Here is a 22936-nt window from a genome sequence, read left to right as displayed (position 1 = left end):
TTTCCAATGAAAAATCTTTCTTTAGTCAAATGCTATGTATAAAGTTAGTACAAATTATAGGCATTTTACTTGTCCGTTTGCCTTTTAATCTCCTTGGGCTGCCATAACACTACCACACACTGGATGGTTTGATCAACTGAAATTTATTTGATCTGGAGTTTGGAAGTCTATGATCAGAAAAGCCAGAATGGTAGGGTTCTGGTGAGGCCCTGCTTTCCAGCTGGCAGATAGCAAGATTCTCCCTGTGTCTCTCACGTGGCAGGAAGAGATCTGGTAGTCTCTTCTTTGTATAAAGACAGTAATCTCAACAAGGGGGCCTCATTTTCACAGATTCATCTACACCTAATTACTCCTGATGGCCCCTATCTCCAGCTTCTGTTTGTAAATACCATCAGTGTTAAACTTCAACATGGAATTTTGAGGACACAATGCAGTCTGTAACAGTCATTAATCCCATATCACCGACCCAAAATCCTGACCTAACCTAAACCCTGTGTCCTCTCAAAGACCCACTGAAGGTCAGCTTTAAGGTAGGAATTTTGAAAGGACACAGTTCAGTCTATAGCTCTATTGGACAGATCTCTGTTGCTTTTATAAAAGCTGGGTGTTTTGGAAAACATAACACACCATCTCCCTCTCAGGTTACCTCCTTTTCCAGATTATGTGTTTGAAGTGGTATTTCCCTGACTTACAGAGGTTTGAGACTCAGAATCACCTTTGCCATGTGAGCCTGCAGGCATTACCCACGCTCACATTCTCACCACTAGCACTCCATGGTATGGAGGCCTAGCACCTCAGACCTCAGATACTTTGTGCCTCTTTTTCCAGATGAGTGGTCTTTAAATGAAGCACTGTCCACCACACGGACCAACTCTGAAACTTTTAGGGTGTTTCTCCATTCCCACAGATTGGGATCAAGCCAAAACCTTCAAGTGACTTTTTCAACTTGCTTCCCCCTATACCCCAACATTAGTTTAATCCGCTGTTCTTTCCTGTGTGGCTCTGTTGTTCCATTAACTGAGCATTAGCTATTCATTATCTTCTTGGGTTATATATGTTAATCTCTCATTTAAGCTTATTGCCCCAAAGGGGATTTTCTGTTTTCCAAAGAAAGATTACTCAGTGATTTTTTTTTGTCTTCCTCCATATGGCCTGCTTATAGTTGGTGTTCATAAACATGCCGTGATTGATTATTGAGCTTCAGCTTTCTACGTAGTCAGTCAGATCTGTACATGAGCAAAGAAGAAGACATGACTAATGTGTCTTAAATGAATAAAATGTGTTCACAAAATATTATTATGATATTACCATCATATATTACAGAATTAGGGAATAAAAGGTATATTACACTTCTAGTACTCAAAGTTTGATTCATAGAATGTCTGCTCCATTGCTGCTGGACAGTTTGTTAGAAATGTAAACTTTCATACCTCACCCAAGATGTATTTTTTTTGGTTTGGTTTTTGTTTTGGTATTGGGATCAAACTCTCACAACCTCAAGCTTGCCAAGCAGGCGCTTGTACTGCTGAGCTAAATTCCCAGCCCCCATTATGGCATTCTTTAATCAGCACCAAGTCTTTTAGATGCTATGTCATATCTGAGAAGCCATATTCAATGGATAGGTCTTTTTTTCACTCAGGCAAAGATACTGGAGAAAGGTCTCCTATATCACGTTTCCCCCATATCCATTTTATCTGTACATGGTTAAGGAGATGCAGATTAACTGATGATTTGTCTTTGTGTCAGAGAGTATCATTTTATATTAGTTTGGTTGGACTGTAATTTCCCAAATTCACTTTGAATTTGTTAGAGGCAAACTGTACACTCTCCTTAATTTTTATACTTTTCAGAACTTACAGTCAACTATATCGGCAACTTAATTCTCGAAGATCTGACTGAATGTCACTGTTGTACCATTATTAGAGGCGTTTTCTTCTTTGGAAGAACAGATCAAGGAACCAGAATGATGAATCATCTCTTCTGGGACCCTCTCTACTGTGGTTAAAAAGTTAGGATTTTGGATATGAATGTATAATAGATTCAAACAAGCACTGATTTTTATTTTTTCAGAGCATGGACAGATCATCAGGAATATGGATTAATCATTGATGGTTCTACATTGTCACTCATACTAAATTCTAGTCAAGATTCTAGATCAAACAATTACAAAAATATTTTCCTCCAGATTTGTATGAAGTGTACTGCAGTGCTTTGCTGCCGGATGGCACCACTACAGAAAGCCCAGGTAACTGTGAAAATCAGTTTATGGCACATTCTGGGTGCTTCTAGATGCATACATGCATGTTTGGTTTACTTTTAATTTGTTTTTTTCTTCAAGGAGCCATTACTACCATCTAACTTCTTCTTTCCTGCTTCTTTCTCTTTTGAATCAAACTCAAGAGGCTTCCCACAAACTGCTTTAAGCCTAATGCTGTATGTTGTCCCTTCAAGCTGGCTGTCCAGTTTCTCACTTTCCAGTCTTCTCTAAGAAGCATCTGGTGTGTGCTTCCTCCATTACAGCTCTCTTCATTCCCCTGAGACATTGGCCCCATGTATCCTGTTCTTCTTGCTCTTAATATTCTCCTGGCTTCCTTGCAGGCAAGCTGGCCTAATCTTTATATTGTCTTCATTTTTTTTTCATTTCCTTAGTGCAGTTTATATTGTCAATTACATCCTCATTAAAACTCTTCTTTGATTTCTATGATGATCCACAGTCGTCCTCTCTTTGGCATCCTAACATCTTTTTATTTTATGTGTGATCTTCTCCCTGAATATCAGTTTTCTCTTGGGAAAAGTCTTCCCTATGCCTCCTACTTTATGGACTGTGTCTTGATTAGCATGTTTCTAAGTTCCATTGATACATCTTTGGCCCTTTATCTTGTTGTTAAATCTCCTGTTTCTAATGGTCTGCTAGATGGATTCATGTGGAATCCCCACTGACACATTAAATTCTAATGTCTAACACAAATCTTATAATTTTCTTCAGCTTTTTTCTTTATATTATTATTCTTACTGATGCTGTTTTTCTTTGGCTTTCTGAATCTCAAGAATACTTTTGATCATTTGTATAAAGCCACTGTGTCCTATGAATTCTGTCTACCTTTTGTCATAGTTTATTTTTTAAACAAAATGTATTGGTACAATTTAGATATACATAATGATCACATTCATCATAGGGAATTTGTACCTGTACATGATCTATCTTGATTTCTCTTTTTTTCCATTCTCCTCTCCATCAACTCCTTTTCCTCTCCTTATATACAAAAGGTTTGCTTCTATTTTATCTCTCTTTTCCCATTTTTTTCTTTTCCCTTCCTTTCCCCCTCCCCCTTCCCTAGTTCCCCTTCCTGTTTGAACAATTTGTTCCTATGTCACAATATTTATTATACATTTGGTCCTTATTTACATATTAAGTTTCACACACCAGAGAAACAATGTGATACTTACACATGTGTATCTGATTAATTTCACTTGAGTGTAGTCTCAGAGTTCATCCATTTACCAAGAAGTATCTTAAATTTATTAAAAGGCCTTTGCACAAGAAAAGAAATCACCAACAAAACAGACAACTGATAGACTTTGAAAAAAATTTTGCCAGTTGTTCCTGAGACAAAGGACTAGTATCTAGACCATAGAAAGAACTGAAAAAAAATCGTATCTCCCAGATTTAAAGACTCAGTCCAAAACTGGACTTCTAAGATAAATGTATATTTCTCAGTTGAAGAAGTACAAACGGCAAATAACTATATGAAAAAATGTTCAACATCACTGTCATTAGAGAGATGGAAATTGAAACAATGCTGAAGTTCCATGTCATAGTTTATTTTTATGTCATCTTTTGAAGTCTTCTATGGCCAATGTAGAACAAACACTTAAAACATTATACATAGGCTATTTGATTTAATCTCCCAGCCTTCTCGCCTTCACCCTTCCTCCTTTAAATTTTTTCCCTGTACTCTCCAATTAGTCCTGTTAAAATACTATTCATTCATTCATTCATTCATTCATTCATTCATTCATGGACACTTCCAGGAATTTGATAATCCCTTAGAATGACAGAGAACTCAGATCAAAGGTTACTTTCCATACATTACCTTCTCCAGTTCCCTCAGAGTAAATGGATATGCTGAGCCCAGTATCTTTTATTTCTGTGACTGAGTTCATTTTATACCCAAGTGCCTAGACTCAAAACTTTGAAATCTGTGTTGACTTCCCCCATACTTTTCTCTGTGGTCTCACATTACCAGTACATTGTCTTTTTCCTTCAGTTATTCCTTCCTTTCCATTACTTTCTACGACCAGACTTTTAATAACTTTTTAAATTCCACCTGTAACTAGCTGGCTAACTTCTCTTTTCTCCTAATCTTTCTTTTCTACATTTCTTCCTTCAGTCTGATGCCACTTTCATAATACATATCATTCCCTGTTGATCCAGCTTCAGATATGTCTGTTCATGTGCTCTATATGAAATATCATTGATCTGGTCACATCAGATCTATTTTCTGAGTATGATTTGTACTACCCTACTTATTTGTCTTTGTGTCTTTGATTATGCCATTCCATTTCTCTGGAATGCTCCCCTCTTCCTCAGCCATGCAAATTTTATTCATATTAAATGATTTAAATCACACTTTCTTCTTCACAATAATGCCTGATAACTTTGGAATATAGGATCTCACCTTCTGTGATATCATAGGCCTTCTTATTTGAACAACTTTAATGATGCGTATTCCTGCACAAACATCATGATTTATTGCCTTGTATTTTTAATCTGGTTATCTAATGTACTTGTATTCATGACTAATCTCTACTTTATTATATGCTTCTTTCATTGTGTGACCAAGCCTTTACCTTGCTTTTGGATCTTAAAACATTGCTCTAAGTAGTGTATTGCATGTTATAGTTGATGGGTAGTAAGTTTTGGTAAAAGCTGTTTCTTTCATAAAACCTACCTTAGATATTAAAGAGACGTTCTTAATCAGAGTGACCTTAGGGTAAGCATGGTAAACCCCATGTTTATCTAACCCAGTGTTTCATGATTACAGCCCCTGATCTTATATCCTTTTATCTTGCTACAAGGATAAATCTTAATCTTTTAATCTAATCTATATTTTCATGCAAAGGTTGCCACCCTTTACAGTTTTATTGTCCTTCTCTAGACCTTCTCTGGTGGCAGTTTTTATTCTTTGAACTGCAAATTATTGTTGTGCATGGTGTAATATATGTGCTTTGTTAACTAATACTATAGCCCTCAAAAACAAGTTTGTCCTTGTTACAGGTTATTTTTGATTATCTTATATACTATAAAGTTTTTAAGAGCCAAATTGAAGAATTGACTGGGGAAAAGCTGGCTTTTCATAGTTCTATAATTTTTGTGTTAAGTAGAATTGGATATATTTTTCTTTTTGCTGTTTAATATAACTAAAGTCCAACTGAATTTTGTTTAAAGAAAAGATTAAAGGGTACCTTAGCCTTATACAAATCATTTGCAGTCCCTTCAGTTGTGTTTAAATGGATTTCATTTATGGTAACTGGTCAACGTCTATAAGACATTAGTGAGCTACGGAATTATTTAAGCATTTCTAAGGCTGCTAAATTGCAAGGGGGGTCGACAGTTGACATAGTAAGCAGTGATTATCTGAAATGTACAGTGGAAAGGAGGGCACCTTTTACCCAGTACACTTCCCACAAGTAACTGTACCAGGAAAAGATTTTGAGGAATCCAAAGCAGAGGTGTTTTAGTATCAGGGATGAACATGTTATTTAGTACTGTCCATAAACACAGTACTGCATTATTTTCATGTTTCGAAGATATTCAGGTAACAGGGGCAGGCTTTATATACATGTATTGAACATCTTTCTGCAAGTGCCACCTTCTTCAAGATGCCTCTTCTAAAGTGTACAGGTGGGTACAAACTTTTAACATAAATTCCTAGGAAAAAGGATTAGAGTGCTCCTTGGGGAGATGGGAGTGTCACCAAGGAAGACAGAGTCCGAGGTAACCAAAACATAGTTTTTTGACTCTCCACATTTATTCTGGTGGCCAGATACATTACCTCAAATCAGTTTTATAGCCTCTGCTATGGCACACTGAACAATGAAGCAATAGCAAAACAGGGAAACATGTTGACCTCTGATATGCATGGCAGGCAAAGTTTTTGAAAATTTATGTGTGCACAGAACCAGAAACAAGTGACTGTTGGTATTACCTCTTCAATGTCTGTATTCTTATGCACCTGAGAATTCAAGACTATCATACATAAATGCAAAAAACTTATTTATTTGCGAAGCCTCTATTTACAAGTGTGAATGAGGCATAAACCTCTAATGTAGTCCAGTCTCATATTCTTTTCTAAATTTCTTTTGTATTTAATGTTTAGATTGTCAGAATGGTGAAGAATTTAAAAGGCAGCCCAATAACACTGTCCATAGGTGATGGTGCCAATGATGTTAGTATGATCTTGGAATCCCATGTGGGAATAGGTAAGAAATGTCTAATGAGATAGCTTCTATAAGTTATTGATAATTGCTTTTTAGGTAGGATCCCCTTATATTCTAGAGATTTGTTTTGGTGATTGATATCAATTTGAATTTGATAATGATAATTGCTAATCTTATGAAATACCTCACCTGATAATAATTATCACAAGGTCTTAGTCCTACAGGGAATGTAGCAAAACACAGAATATATGTTTATAATTGCCAAGGAAAGTAGATTTCCTAAAGCTACAGGCAACACAATTGATTGTTTAGCTTGCATTTTGACAGCATGCATGAAATTTTACTGATTTCTTTTCTGCCGCTGGCTAGACTACTTATGCTGCTATTCTGTATCTTTTGAGATTGTTAACTATTAGGGCGTGTGAAATGATAATTAATTGGTTTTCCACATAATGCTATTTATGGGTAGTTTGGACTATGGTGTTGAATTTGTATGCTGATATGCAACACCTTTTCTACTATCTGTATTATTTTTTCCTCCATCAGGCTGCTATTAAGTAGCAAACTTAATACCCCAGTGATTGGGGGGGCAGTGGGTTGGAGGCATATATGCAATTAATATCTTGGGAATTACTGCACTACAGTTTAGAGTCTCAAATTCTTCTTCCCATTTGAAAGTGTACCTGTTTAACTGGAACTCTTTTTAAGTTCCACTCATTGATCATCAAATATAGAGATGACCTGAAGCTTCTTGGGCAGATAAGCACTTTGTTCTGTGAATGGACTTCATGTTCTCACTAAGTTCCTAGGCCACCAAACACAGCTCTCTGAGTTGCTTTAGTACCAGGTTTAGTGTCATGTACAGTTAAACACTTACTGAGCACCTTAAAAATAATTTCACATGAAATTTTGCCATTATAATTTTAGCCTTGTAATGATTGAGATTGTTTGTTTCATGTTGTATTATAAATAGCCAGCTATCAATTAAATTTATTTATGCTTTTATTTGGTTAGTCTCAGTATAACTGTTTAAGAAGTTCGTTTTTGGTTATAAAAGCAAAGCAAAACTATCCAGTTGACCAGTGCTATGTAAGCAGCTTAAAAACATGAAAACAAATCAAAGGGTTACGTATTTTATAAGATATTAAACCTACAGAGATACTCTCTTTTTAGGTATTAAAGGTAAAGAAGGTCGCCAAGCAGCCAGGAATAGTGATTATTCTGTTCCAAAGTTTAAACATTTAAAGAAACTGCTATTGGCTCATGGACATCTATACTATGTGAGAATAGCACATCTTGTACAGTATTTCTTCTATAAGGTATGTGTAATTTAATTTCTGACTACTTAATCCAGAATTTGCTTATCTTGGTCATACTTTCTTCTTTTCTCATGGTTCTTTTGCTGTCTTGAAACTAAAATTTGCACTCAGCAAAGCAGAAGCTGACTGTTGAATGAATTAGAAATAGAAACCAGCCATTCCTTTGGATGTCAGAAATTTGAGAGTCAACTTTGTTGAAATGAAAATTAATACAATAAATTGTATTACACAAATTCGTGTCATTTGTGTCACAAAATCGTGTCATTCTCTGAGTTTTGATAAATGTACATGTCACCCAGTTGAAAACAACACAAATTTCCAACTCCCTGAAAGTTCTCATGTATTTTTCCCAGTCTCTATCCTTGCCCCAAACAACTAATGATTTGTATTAGTAAATCATATATAGCACATGTATATTATATAGAATATGTAGGTATAGATCTAAAACATAAAATATACATATTAGTTTTGTCTATTTTAGGGCTTCCTTTAATGGGATCATATGTACTTTTCTGTGTCTGGCCTCTGTATCACTTAACATAATGTTTTTGAGCTTCATCCATGTTTATAATGTATCTATAGTTCTTTTGTTATGCTAAATAGTTATTTAAGCTATTCTTTTTAATAGCAGAATTCTCTGTTCATATGAAATTATACAGACAGAAGCAAGACTGCATTAATTTAAGAATAATAGAGCCTGGGCTGTTTAGTCAGCACCCCCCACTCCTGCTCAGAGGTTCCCTGGTATTTGAAATCTATTAATTTAGTTTAAGCCGCCTATTTTATGCAAATAAACCTTGCCATACATGAAGGTAAAACAGTAGATTTATTGTATGGAAATCACCATAAACTTATACAGGCTAGCACTTGGTTTCCTGTCCTGTGTTTTTAACAATAGAGTTTAAAAGGTTTCTTGGCTTTTTGCATTTGAAATAATTTAGACTTCTAAAAAGTTACAAAATTAATGAAATCATTCTCATATACTTTGTCTGACTTTGTCAGCTGTTACTGACTTAGATGACCCACAATATAGTAATTAAGATAATCAAATTGATACTAATTAGCATGTTATTAACATCCACATGTATGTAGTACTATGTTCAGATTTCACTGATGATTCTTTTTGGTCGTTTCTTTTTGAATCCACACTTGCATTTAAACTGTCATGTTTCGTTAGCCTTCTTTAATCTAGAATAGTTTTTGTCTTTTTGTCTCGATGGTCTTAGCACGTGGGAAGAGTGCTAGCCCTCCAGCTTGTAGACTCTTCCTGCGTGCTTGGGCTTGTGTGATGTTTGCTTACTGTTAGACTCAGGTTAGACACAAGCACCTCAGAGATAATTTTGCAACCTTTGAAGTATAGTGTATTAAGATACACATGTTGCTAATACTTTTTTTCAATATGATGTTGACCTTGATTAAATGATGTTTTGGGAGATCTATAGAATTTCATTTGAAAAACAGGGTTCTGCTACTAAAACAGCTATTTTATTGTACAAGTTAAACCCCATTGTTGTCATTCATTTTCTTAATTTTTTTTCTTTATTTGGCTATTGGGAGCACCTTTGTCCTTCTAACATATACCTGATGGTTTTTAAACTTTCTTTTTTGTCTTTTTGAGACAGAGTTCACTATGTAATTTAGGCTGACCTTTAGCTCATTATACAGCCTGGCCTCAGACTCTAAGCATTCCTCCTGCCTCAACATCACAGGTGTGTGCTACCATGCTTGACTCCTTACTTTGTAGTACCACATACCATTCCAAGCTTATTGTCCTATGTCTTTGATTCTGATCCAACATTATCAGGAGCTTGGCCTGGCTATGATGGAGAACCAAGAGATTCTGTAATATGGTTTTTGCATCCAGGAAGGTCACAACACTCTTGTAGTTAAGACAAAGACTATGTTGGGCCACCAGTTTTTATCGGATATTTAACAATTCAGGGTGGTGCGGAAAGTAGAAGACACATCTGGGACAAAACCCCGAGAAAATGAGCTGGCCTTGAGAAATTAGAACAAATATTTCAAGCAGTCAATCTTGCTAATTAGGAGGACTGTCTTATCTCTCAGGTTGGTAGCTTATTACCCTGAAATCCTTTGAATAAAATTCAGCTCCCTCAACTGCAGTGTTATCTTGGCTTCGGAGACTGTGAAATGGGCTTTTCCAATAATCTAGAGAACTCTGTGGTTCATAACTTAAACCTTACACAGCCAGGTCCCCAATAAAACACCGCATTAGATTTTTCTTATTTGTGTAATTCCTTTCTCTAGTGTTGAGAGACCTTGTTCTCATCTACAAATACGTGTTGCTATTTTCTCAATCATAGAGAGTATACTTAAAGAGGTTTTAGAATTGCTATTGAGAAACCAACTTGAGTATAATACTTGTGTGCCATTCTTTCAATTGATATAATAAATGTATATGTTATACAACATGATGTTTAGATATATGTGTACATTGTGGGATAGCTGCCTCAAGCCAATTAACATGTATGTTACCTCATTTTTCTTTTTGTGTTATGAACACTTAAAATCCATTTTTAGGAACTTTTTTGCACAATTATATTAACTATAATTACCATGATTCACAATAGAATTCTTGAACTTAATCCTCTAGTCTAACTGTAAGTTTTTATTCTTTGACCAATATCTCCTTAAAGCACCTGATTCCCCAGCCCCTAGTATTTACTGTTTTACTATCTGTCTCAATGAAATCAAGATTTTTAGGTTCCACATATAAGTGAGATCGTGCAGTGTTTGTCTTTCCGTGTCCCGGTCATTTCGCATGACATCATGTTCTCTGGGTTCTCCATAATGTCACAAATGTTATGTGCAGTACTTTCTATCCTTTTTTTTTGTTCAGTTTTTTTAAATTTTATTTTGAAGGTGGTAAAAATGCAACAGCACAAGACAGAACAAAGTCAATCGAGAAAATGCAGTGAATTTGCTACAGGACTTCACAGTAGGATCCTGGGGTAGTAGTAATAGGTACTATAATATATCTCCTTAACTTCGCAATAGTTGTCCAGTCAATTAGGTATAGCAAAATCAAACCAAAAATGGAACATTATAAAACCAATTGAGAGTACTGCATAGAGCAAAAGAATCATAACAAAACAAAACAACCTTTACCTTCAAACAGAAGATAGAAGGAAATTCCCCATATTTGCTATACTGCATATGGTCATCCTCCCAAGAAATGCTGAGACATCTAACCCCAATAGCTATGGGGGGGGGATGGGAGAGGGAAGAGTGCTTGATTTTTGGCCCGTGTGGCAGTAGGTTCACAGGTAATGTTTCTCTTTCTAGCCCATGTCGCAGGCGCTTACCTAGAGGGCAGAACCATAAGCTGCTTGAGTCCCACCATAGCCAGATCTCGGGAGCTCTGGTTCTCCTCCTGGCCCACGCTGCAGGCGCTTACCAAGTGGGCAAGTGAATAAGCTGCCTGAGTCCCATCAGTGCCAGGTCTCGGGAGTTCTGGTTCTCCTCCTGGCCCACACCACAGGCGTTTACCAAGAGGGCCGGTGAATAAGCTCCTTTCTATCTTTATTAAGCTTTATGGTATATAGGTAATATTCTACTTTTAAGTTGTTTTTGTCTTTTCTACTATGTGGGTGTGGTTAGGTTATTCCTTAACCTCCACTTCCTCCTCTATTATTATTATTTTTATTCCCAGGCCTTCTCACTGAACTGCATTTACAGTCCTTTTTTTATTTTTTAATTTTTTAAAAATTTGAGACAGAGTTACACTAAGTTGCCCCACCTGGACTTGAACTGAAGACCCTCCTGCCACAACCTCCCAAAGAACTGGGATTACAGGCATGTGCCATGATTGCTGACCTCTTATGTATTGTACTGTACTGTACTGTACTGTACTGTACTGTATTGTATTGTATTGTATTGTATTGTATTGTATTGTATTGTATTGAAGAGATGGATCTAGCTATGTTTATATTGCCCAGGTTGGCCTCAACTGATTCACTCACCTCTTCCTCCCACCACTATTTGAATTCCATTTGTGTTCCTTTTCTCTCTCTAATCCTGATATTTTACTTGTTTTCTGAGTGTGTAGAACATTGGCATGATTGTAAAAGAACTACACCCAAGAATCCATTTTTGTAGTTGTCTAATTGCCTGTAAGCATATTAGCTGAGAAAACTGATATTAGCGTTTTGTCATATGATCTTCTAATCTTTTGTCTGTATAAATTACTGTGTGTGTATAGATATATAGTTTTCTTATATTGTATATGGATTTTTGTTTGATTTGATCTCACTGTTACTCAGGCTAACCTTTACCTTTTGGTCCTCTTGCTTCAGTCTCCATAGAAACTGGAATTGCAGATGTGTGCCAGCACATCCAACTCATATGAAAGGATTTTTTTTGAGATACAGTTCACATAACAAAATTATCCATTTTAAAATGTACAGTTCAATAACTTACTCACTATTATATACAACCATTATCTAATTCCAAAACATTTTTATCACCTCAAAAGAAATCCTGTTAGTACAGTTACATACTGTTTTATAATTCACCTTTTCACTTGATATATGGTGAGCATTTTTTTCTCACCAAGTTTAGCATTCTAAAACACGATAATTATACAATATCCCAAGGCCTCATTATTGAACACTTAGGGTGTTTTCCCAGTCAGACTTTTTACCATATTACCTTAGAATACACATTAGGCTGAGTGTGCTCATCCATTATTTTGTACCAGTGAATAGAATTTACCAAATTTCTTAAGAGTCCAATTATATGTATCAGAATTTTTCTTTATGTATTTATTGTTTTGCATTTTGATGTGCTGGGGATAGAACCCAAGGCCTCAGACATGCTAGATGAGGACTCTACCACTAAGCTGCACTAAACCATGTGCCAGTTTTTAAATCATTCAAATAGTTACAGTATTTTAATTCTGCACCTCATATTTCACAGGAGGCAAAGCAGCAACAACTCTTACGTGTCAGTTGTCTACGATTAATCCTTCGTTTTTTTCTTTTTTGGGTTTTTTTGTGGTGAAGTATTGAGACAGGGTCTCACTATGTAGTTCGGATTGACCTTGAACTCACTGCGTAGTCTAGGCTGGCCTCAGACTTCCATCAAAGCCTCCCAAATGCTGGGATTATCAGCATGCACCACCACGCCTGGCTAGGTTTCTTGTCAATGCCATATTATGTGTATATCCCAGGTTCAAAGATGCTGACTCACTGCCAGTTGCTTTGATGAAGAGGAATAGGACAACAATTATGATGATGATAATGATAATTCAATATGTGTGAGGTGCTTTGTTATTTGATAAAAATACTTTGTGTTTTCATGTAATCCTCCCAAACTTCCTATGACATAAAGTAGTATTATCTCAATTCAAAATACGTGGAAAGTAGGGTTCAGAGAAATGATTTAACTTGCTTTGGCTCCTCAGCTGAGGTTTGAGGTATGCTTTCACCATATGTGCATATGTGTATTTATGTTATTCTACTTCAAGCTGAGGTCCCTGGGCCCTTGCATTCTGTAAGTGACAGTCCCACGGGAAAGTCTTTGGACTCCTCCTGTAAGGTCCCCCACAAAGGTTCACCAAACAAATATGCCTGTTTCCTAACCCTACTCCAAAAGCCTCCTTTAGAATTTTGGCTTGCAATTCAAGCAGCTGCCACTAGATGGAAGAAATACTCTGTTAAGGAGAATTAAGCAAGCATTAACTTGGCAAGTATTGATCAGTGGTCAGAAATTGGCATATTCCTGTTCCCAACATAGGTAGTTGGGATTATATATGTAAATGGTGTCCTCTGTCTTCACTGGTATTTCTGTGTCCATTATCCTCTTTGTTAGTGAGTCAACACTGCTCCTTTTATACTGCTATTTTTTTTCCCCAGGAGGATTTCTAATATTTTCAACCTACTTCGGGTGAACTGAAAAGTCTTTTCTTCCTGTTTTCTAATCAAATTGTTACTATCCCACTCCTGAAACACTTCAGTAACATGTCTTCCCACCTTCTGTTTCTCTAGTCAGTCCTCCTTTTGTAATCCAGTCAAATTTTAGGAAGTGCTACTTTTTAAATAGGTCCTTTAAAACTTTACTCTCTGATATCTTATGAATTAACTTGTCTTTTAAGGAACTGTCCCAGACTGACCCTCTTTTATTATGTATGTTTAAAATACTGCTTTGTCTTAGTTCCTGCTATTGACATTGTCTGTTCACCTTTAAAACCTAGTTCAAGTACTTCTTTATTCCATCAGTCAGCAAATATGCTTTGAGTGTATTACTGTGTGCTAAATACTATTTTAGGCATTAAAGATTCACCGTAGGGTGAGACAGACAGTGTCCCTCTTCTCGTAGAACTTACAGTCCACTGGGGTGTGCAGACCCCCACCTCTGTCAGGAAGTACCATCATGATTCTCACTGAAATATACTTTCTGCAACCTCAGGACACTTATTTTTTCATGAAGTTCAACTCTAGAAATGCTGCCAGCAGTATTTTGCACCATATCAGAACTGATAAATACAAATGAATATTCTTCTTCTATGTGATGACCTTGTGGACTCTCACATTTATTCTGTTGCCATGGGACAATTCTAAATATACCAGCAGCATTTCTTTAGGAGCATCCTCCAATGCCTATAGTTCATTTATCTCAGTATGCTCACCATGGCAAATACTTACCCAGTGAGGGTGCATTTGATTTTTAAAAACATCACATGTCTCCCAGAGCTAAGTCTGATGAGTCAGCCAAGTGAGACTATGTGACAGAAGGAAGGACACTGGCATTCTGACATGGCTCAAAGATGGAATTTTGCAAGAGCTTCCTAAGGAGAAGTCTAGGGACATCATGAACAGATGATAGCAACATTCTGATAAGCTTGGCTTATAACTTTTTTGAAGGATAATACCCAGTTTTAATCCCAGTTTTAGAGGTTTTGCCTGAAGATATATTCGGTATTTTATATACACACAGACACTCAATGACTTTTAACTATGAATTCCTAGCATGCATTTTTTTCCTGTTTGTTTTTAGTTTTCCTTCCATTAAATGATAAGTCCCTTAGAAAGAATTTTGCTGTGTTAGATGTCACCAACGGCGCCTTGTTTGCATGTAGTAGATGTTCAGCAATAATGTTTATTGTATGATGGAACAGTAATGCTAGCAAAGCATTTGCTGGTAATCTTAGTGTCAGTATAATCTATAAAGCTTTTCTGACTATTGGCATTAGTTGATTTTATTTTTTTATTTTTATTAGTACATGTTTGCAGTGCATAATTATTATATTCATAATCAGGAATTGGTGCATGTACATAAAACATCTCAATTCCTTTTATATTCCCTTTAACTTTAAAATGTACAGTTAAGGCACTATGTACTTCTTTGATGATTTTGCAAATCTAATTGTAATTTAACATACAATATCATTAGATGTTCATATAGGATGTGCTTATTTCTTTCCTGGAAGAATAGCAAGATGTTGTCAAAGTAAATTTGGTGGGACAAAAGTCTGTCTAAATATGAAGTAATTATTTGTGTTTTAATTTCCTTATGTTGCTGGAATAGTGATTTATTACATTATGATAAAAAGATTTAGGAATGAGTGCAGACTGTTACAGTTTTCTATTTTAATTTAGTAAACTGATCAAGTGAGAATGTTAATCTTCATCTTAACTTTTTTTCCAGAACCTTTGTTTCATTTTGCCACAGTTTTTGTACCAGTTCTTCTGTGGATTCTCACAACAGGTTTGTGTCTTAAGTTATTTATTATAATGTAATTTATATTTGTTAACGTAATAGATTAGATACTGGATTATAAGGATTAGATTCACTGAAAGTAAAAAAATTTCTTTTTTGCTTCAACAGTTGATCTTCTTGGCCTGGTTTTTGACAGGAGCAAACGTCTTTATCTTTGCATTGCTGATTTTTTTCTGTTCCTTTCTTTTTGACAAGTTTTTAGTAAATCCTTATGGGGTTGATATAACATTGAAAAAGAGTATTTTTTTCTTGTTACCAGTATACAACAGTATTCCATTATTCTATAATGTTATAGTATTTCATCAAATAAAATCTTGTACCCTTACAGTTTCTCTGGTTGATTTACAGAAAAACATCGATTTTTAAAGCTAGTCAGAATGCCGTGATACACAGATATTTCTTAGTTTACTGAAAACAAGTATAAATATTTTGTCATCTATTGTTTTCTGGACATTTATCTTACAAAGAATATGCTATGTATTAACTGAACACGTAGACACATAAGTGCTGGGATGGGAAGGCACATTTAACAGCTAAGATGGATTTTTACATTGCTTATTATGGAATTATAACCAAATACAGGATCTATAATGTTCAGTGTCTCAGAAATTTGGTAGTGAAAACCTATGAGCAGTTTCAATGATTTTTGCCTAGCTGAGCTACCCTATTGTCGTAGGTATTACAAACCAAGTATTCAGATTTCAAAGATATTCCTTTTCTTGGTTCTTAATGATAGGAAATGATGTTTTTCTTAATCTTTGGCAGTGTTAAAAGAATGCAGTCTTCTCAGCGGGAGATGACTAATCATTTCTCCTGAACTTGCCTGTTTACCATTTAGTATGCTGAATTATCTATTAGTGCCTTGTCACTAGTCCAATAGTGCCACTTAAGCCAATCGTGTTGTGAATTAAGCATCTTCCAGTTGTAGGAAGTGCCATTAGCCACCTTATATTTAAAATCAGTTATTAGTGCTAGGTACACGCCTGTTAATTCCAGCACTTGAGAGCTGGAGGCAGGAGGATCACTGCCAGTTTGAGGCCAACCTGGGTCACAGTGTCAGTTCAAGTTTAGCCTGAACCACACAATGAGCCCCTGTTGCAAAAAATGAAAACAAAAATCAATTTTATTTACAGAGAGTTTTGCAAATTCTGATCAGTCTGCTTTCCAATTTTTGTTGATTATACAGTGTTGGTAACTTTTCACTTCCCTACGTGACTACAGATTTTAAAAGATAATTTCAAATTTTCTTTTATAACTGATTTCAGCAGAATATTAAAGGGATGTCAGCTTGATTTAGTTAAAATATTCTTACTTTGAAAGGAGTAAGTTGCATTGTTACCCATTTAAGATATGTTTACCAAGCACAGCTTTTATGAAGAAAGGATTTATTCCTTATTAAAAAAAAACAGCTGAAATACAGACCCTGGACTGTGTTCAGTCTTAGTGGGTTACCTAACTGCTTAGGGTTCAATGGTAGTAGCATTTAGCTCCCTCAGTCACTCAACTGGTAGGTATCTTTGTTCATTTGACAAACATTTCTTGAGTGCATACTTTGTGCTAAGCTAAGTGCTAAGCCATATAGCAAAGATCAAAAGAAACTCCTTAGCTGAGAATGGTAGCATACATCTTTAATCCCAGCACTTTGGGAGGCTGAGCAGGAGGATCACAGCTTTTAGCCTGGCCCGGACAATTTAGCATGATCCTGCCTCATAGTTTAAAGTGGGGAGGAGTATTGGGGCTGTAGCCCTGGGTTCAATCCCTAGTGCCAACTCCCATTCCACAAAAACGTAATGGAAACGAAATGAAAAAAATAAAGACTCCTTTACCCTTGTGGAACTTGCTGCATGGCAACAGGGTGGGAAGTGGGGGGAGATAGATCTATGAAGTGGGATGCTGGTATATACTCTGAAGGAAAGCATACAGAGCATAATAAACGGATAGAGTATGACGGGGGAAGAGAGATGCTGTTTTCTAGAAGATAATCTGGAAAGGTCTAACAAGGCAGCATCTGAGTAGAGACCTGAGGAGCTGAGCATAGGAAATGTGCGGACATCTTAGAAGAAATGTTTACCAGGTAAGAGGCAGGCCTCTCTAAGGAGGTGACATGAAGTGCCAAATCTTCATCTTTGAATATGGCCTTGTACTAGTACTGAAAGTAGTGACATTTATTATCTTAGGAGTATACAGGGGTAGCCAGGTTTTTTTTTTTTTTTTTAGTCTGGAACCATGGTATTCTTTGGGATTTTAAGGAGCAGGCTATCAAGAATGCAGAAATCAAACCAGGACTCAGGTTCTTTAACCAAAAGTCTCTTTAGTAAAGCTTATGATCATACTTGTTTTTCCTCTTTTCTTCTTCCCTGCCCTCTCCTCCCCTGCCTCTCCTGCCCTTCCCTCCCCTCCCCTCCCCTCCTCTCCTCTCTTTTCCATTCCTCTCCTCTCCTCTCCTCTCCTCTCCTCTCTCCATTCCTCTCCTCTCCTCTCCTCTCCTCTCCTCTCCTCTCCTCTCCTCTCCTCTCCTCTCTTCTCTTTTCTCTTCTCTTCTTTTCTTTTTTTTCTCTTTTCTTCTTTCTTTCTTTCTTTTCTTCATGGGAAGGAAACAGTCTAACAAGCTTAACAAGAAACTCAGTATTATGAACTGAACCTAGTGTTTGTTTTGGGAACATTCTGTTTTCTCTAGTTAGCGTCGAAGAATTACCATTCTCTCTCATGTAACCTTAAAGTACCATAATGAAATAAACATAGATTGATGCTTCTTTTGTTTGAATGAAATTTAGACTAAATTACACACCAATCAATCCAAGTTGGTAGTGTTGTTTCAATTTACTCATTAGTGAAAATGGCTAGTTTCCAAAGAAAATGTAATGTTGTATGGCACAAACTAACTCTGACTTGAGAATTAAAAGGAGTATAACACCTTTTTTGTTTAAATAAATGAAATGTTTTTGCTGAGTTTAAATATTTATTTATAAAATATATGTGGAAGTACTCTATGACTTAGGTAGAATCAGCCATCTTTTATTTTTATTGAGAATGTTGCTTGCATTATTGTCTTAACTTTCTTGGTTGCAGGCCAGAGTAGTAGCCTCCTTCTCAGGATTACCCAGCTCTTTGTGCATCCTCTATTCTGCCTCTGTCTAGAATTTGAGTTCCTTGGTAGACAGGGGTGAATCATCTCTATCCTTAGTACTTGGCACTTATTAGTTTTATCCATTAGTGTTTACTAGAAAAACAGGTGTAACACAAGATATACAAATATATATGGTTTTATAAGATTGGCTTACAGTGACCACCCACCGAGTTGGGTGAGGAAGAGTGTGAAAGGTATCTGAGTACTGGAGACTGAAGAATTCAGCGGGAAATATGGAGCTCATTGCAGCATTCCTTGCAAGTCCATATCAGGAGGCCGATGGATCTGTGATGGAAGGACCCTTCAGGTCCGGAAGCTAAAGAGTCCATAATGGAAGCCAGGATATGATGGAATGGAAGTCCAGGATGAAGGTGAAGATTGGAGCTCCTCCAGAAAAACAGAAGCAGATCCATCCTTCAGTTCCCTTTACTCCAATCAGGCAACACGCTGCCCTAGAGTGGGTCTTCCCCACCCTAGGTGTGGAATTGTTTAGTAGAGCTTCTCTTACTCAAATTGACAGAATCAGTCAGTCATCATAGTAGGCATTCAGGATATTTTTAGAAATCAACTAGTGAACAAATTAATGATGTTGAAGTACAGTAAGTCCCCTACTTAGGAACGTTTGTGTTTGAAACTTTCACAGACAGAAACATACCTTCCACTGTAAACAGTTATAGATGGGTCAAATCATGGGAAATAGCTCAAGTCTCTGCCAGACATGGTCACAGTTGTGTTGCTGGATGCTTACTTAACAGTGCAGTAGTGTACAGTAGCACAGTGTTCAGAGCCCAAGATGTCCAGAAGCAAAAGGAAAAGCAGTGGTGATGTGGAGGTGACTGCTAGGAAGTGCAAAGCAGTGTACATTGCACATTTGGTCACAGAGGTCTCATTTTTTCAGACTAATGAATCTGAATTACAGACCATAACTCATTACAGACTATAAGTCGGGGATTTACTATATTCAGGTTGTTTCCAACCACCTTGGGTCAGTGTCCATTATGATAGGAATTGTATTCTGTTTTGTTTTGTTTTGTTTTGTTACTGGTTTTTTTGAGGCAGGGTCTCATTATATAGTTCAGACTGGCCACAGACTCACACATGTACCACCAAGTCCATCAGTAATTGTATCTTCAGCCACTGATTGAAAGTACATAATTGTTTATTTCATATGACATTTAAATGCATTTTTTAAATTAGAGAACATTTATATATGTGGAAAATATACATGAGTATGAGGTGATTTTTATTCAGGCCACAAAATGGTTGTATGACAATATCTGGAGCACTTTCCAGGTATGTTGAGCTTAATCAGAATGTGGCACATAAAATATCTTCATTTTTTTCAATAAAGGAACATTTGTAATATCAGATCTTTCCTTTACAAGTGTATTATAACTTCCAATCTGTACTCTTTTACTCGGTATTTTCTTGAATACTTTCTGTATGTCAAATTCTGTTTGGAGAGTTCAGACTTACCAACACCCTCTCATGAAAGATCACCAGGAAAATACTTGCAGTTGATCACACTAGGCTTATTCCATAGTTCAGGAATAACATACCAGAGATCTATAGAGCCTCTCAGGAAGGGGGTGTTAGAAATGGTTAAATGTAATATTTGAACTTATAAAATATTAGCCAGAAATATATGAAATATTAACCAAAAACAACTAAAATGTTAGCCAAAATAAAACTGTGGAACAGACTGTCTACTGCCTATATTTTGCTTCTCTAACGACTCCTTACTTGGTCTTTGAAATATCTACTGAATAGCTGATTCCCTGGGAACTGAAAAATCTTTTTAAAAGTTATTAATGTCGATTAGAAATAGAGCTGATCATATTTAATCATTCTGAGTGAGATCTTAATAAAGTGAAAGATGTATTAATATGGCACATTACAAAATCTTGGCTTCTTTTTCATAGTTACCAGGTAAAATAACTTTATTTACAATTTTCTTTCCTATCATAAAAACCATGGAAAAATTACAGCATTTAGTGTTTTTTCCAGATGCGTAAATGTTATAGGTGGTGATCATAGTACATTTCTTTCCTGTATTATTTGTCATTTCAGCCACTGTATGATGCTGCTTATCTTACAATGTATAATATCTGCTTCACATCCTTACCCATCTTGGCCTACAGTTTATTGGAGCAGCACATTCACATTGACACTCTGACCTCAGACCCTCGGTTGTATATGTAAGTTGAACATATAATTAAAACTACTTTGACATTGTAAGTTGTGAGTTTACTTCCATTTGCAGGTGGGAAGAATACAGAACTCGTCACCTGATTTTATATGGTTCTGTCCTTAGTTTTCAGCTACTAAAACCAGATTATACAATAGGAAAATGGCATATTTCCTAAGTGGGATTCCTGTACTTGAATGCATATGAGACATTTAACTCAGAATCAAGAATTTCTATACCATTAACCTACTGTTCTGGTGTCTTACAGGAAGATGTAGTATTTTCACTATCCACCCCTCAAAAAAATTACATGTATACACACACAGAGTTTTGGTAGTAATTCTATCTATAATAGATGGACAAGGTTATAGTACCCTCTTGTAAATTGCATTAGTCACAGTTAGAAGCATTAGTTGCCCATTTAGTTGAGTATTCTAAAACTTTTGCTGAATAATTAATTCATCAAGACATTATATTCATTTTGTGTCATTTGAAAATAGATCCTTTTCTTTATGGATAAGGAAGTTGGCACCAACCCCAGTTGCTTAACCTATGATTTAATTGGATTCTTAGATGTTAAGGATAAATATATTCACTTACAGCAGCCTGTAAGCATTACTAAATAATGTGTAGAAAGTGCAGTAAAGAGGTCTGGACGTTTATTTCTATGAAAATAAATGTGTATTAAAGTACATAGTATGACTTATAAAATTTACATTTAGCAATTTTTGTATTATATACACTTATAAATTACCATCATTTAAAATATATTTACTAAGGAAAATTTCAAGCATACACAAAGGTATATACTACAAATTTTTTTTTTCTGATATACAAAACATAAAAACCATATATAATGCACTACATTTTATCATGTTTCTTACATTATTATCTATACTTACATTATTATCTGTAATCAGTATTATCTGTGCAGTAACAGCGTACAGCTTCTTGTTCCTACCTACTTACAACTTAACTACCCATCAACCTTTCCCCATCCCTCCTATCCCCTACTCTCAGCCCATGGTAACTACCATGCTACTTTCTACTTCTGTAAGATGAACATTGTTTGTATTCTACCTAGTAGTGGGATCACATGATACTTATCTTTCTGTACCTCTTTTATTTCATTTTTTTGTCTGAATAGTATTCCACAGTGTGTGTATGTGTGTGTATATATATATATACCTACCACATTTTTGTTATTCTTTTCATCTATTGATAGACACATGGGTTGATTCCATATCTTGGCAATTGTGAGGTCTGCTGCATCCAATAGGAAATGGAAATATCTCTTCACTATACTGAATTTCTTTCCTTTGAATATATCCCTACTAGTGGGATTGATGGATCACATAGTAGTTCTATTTTTAGTGGTTTGAGGGAACTTTTGTAATAACTTTACTGATACACATTTCCACCAATGATGTTCAGGAGTGGATTCCTTTTTCCCACAGTCTTCCTAGTACTTACTACCTTTTGTCTGTATTTGGTAGTACCTTGTTGCTGGAGGGGCAAAATTGTGATTCTGGTTTGGATTTCACATCTGATTAGTGATGGTGAGCACTTTTGCTAATACCTGTCGGCTATTCATCTTTTAAGAATTATCTGAGTCTGTTTAGGTTTTTTAATTGGGTTATTTGTTTTGCTAATTTTTTGAATTCCTTATAAATTCTTGATATGAATCCCTTGTCAGATTTATAGTTTTACAAATATTCCACCCATTTTGTAGGTTGATTTTCTTCATTGCTGTACAGAACTTCTCACTTCAATATAATTTCTTTTATCTAGTTTTGCTTTTGTTTCTTCTGAAGTCTTATCCAGAAAATCCTTGACCATTCTAATGTCCTAAAGCATCTTACCTATGGAAAACCTTGTTTCTAAAATGAACTACCCCATCCTTACCACTCAGCTTCAAGAACTGTCAGTTCATCAGCAAATCGGTTCCATTAGTAAGCCATTTACTCTATCAAGGGATTATTTTGAAGCACATATAAAAACTATATATAACGGATATAACAGCAAGTGTGTTTAGGGGTGTTAAATAGCTGACTATATCAATGTTTTTGGATCATAGAACACAGCTGTTTGCAGTCTCCCTGTTTGAATGTCCACCTTGTA

The 22936-nt window shown here is 35.9% G+C and overlaps 1 protein-coding gene across 8 annotated transcripts in view; it reads left to right on the top strand.

Annotated features, from left to right (window-relative positions):
- Atp11c (ATPase phospholipid transporting 11C) overlaps positions 1 to 22936 on the top strand; it is a 179743-nt gene that overhangs the window by 132401 nt on the left and 24406 nt on the right. For 7 of the 8 annotated variants that reach the window (XM_063246475.1, XM_063246480.1, XM_063246477.1 and 4 more), the window contains 5 exons: positions 2071 to 2245; positions 6381 to 6483; positions 7615 to 7760; positions 15429 to 15488; positions 20698 to 20825. In XM_063246475.1, the coding sequence (XP_063102545.1) occupies positions 2071 to 2245; positions 6381 to 6483; positions 7615 to 7760; positions 15429 to 15488; positions 20698 to 20825 (612 nt within the window). Of the gene's footprint in view, positions 1 to 2070; positions 2246 to 6380; positions 6484 to 7614; positions 7761 to 15428; positions 15489 to 15608; positions 15905 to 20697; positions 20826 to 22936 lie in introns of those variants that run through there. The other variant, XM_063246481.1, reaches the window with a different exon arrangement.

Source organism: Cavia porcellus, unplaced genomic scaffold, assembly GCF_034190915.1.
Source record: "Cavia porcellus strain 051 isolate PalLab524CR breed Dunkin Hartley unplaced genomic scaffold, mCavPor4.1 scaffold_3, whole genome shotgun sequence".
In the NCBI taxonomy this organism is placed as follows: Eukaryota; Metazoa; Chordata; class Mammalia; order Rodentia; family Caviidae; genus Cavia; species Cavia porcellus.
Note: the sequence above shows the minus strand (reverse complement) of the source record. Positions and strands in the feature narration are given on the sequence as shown.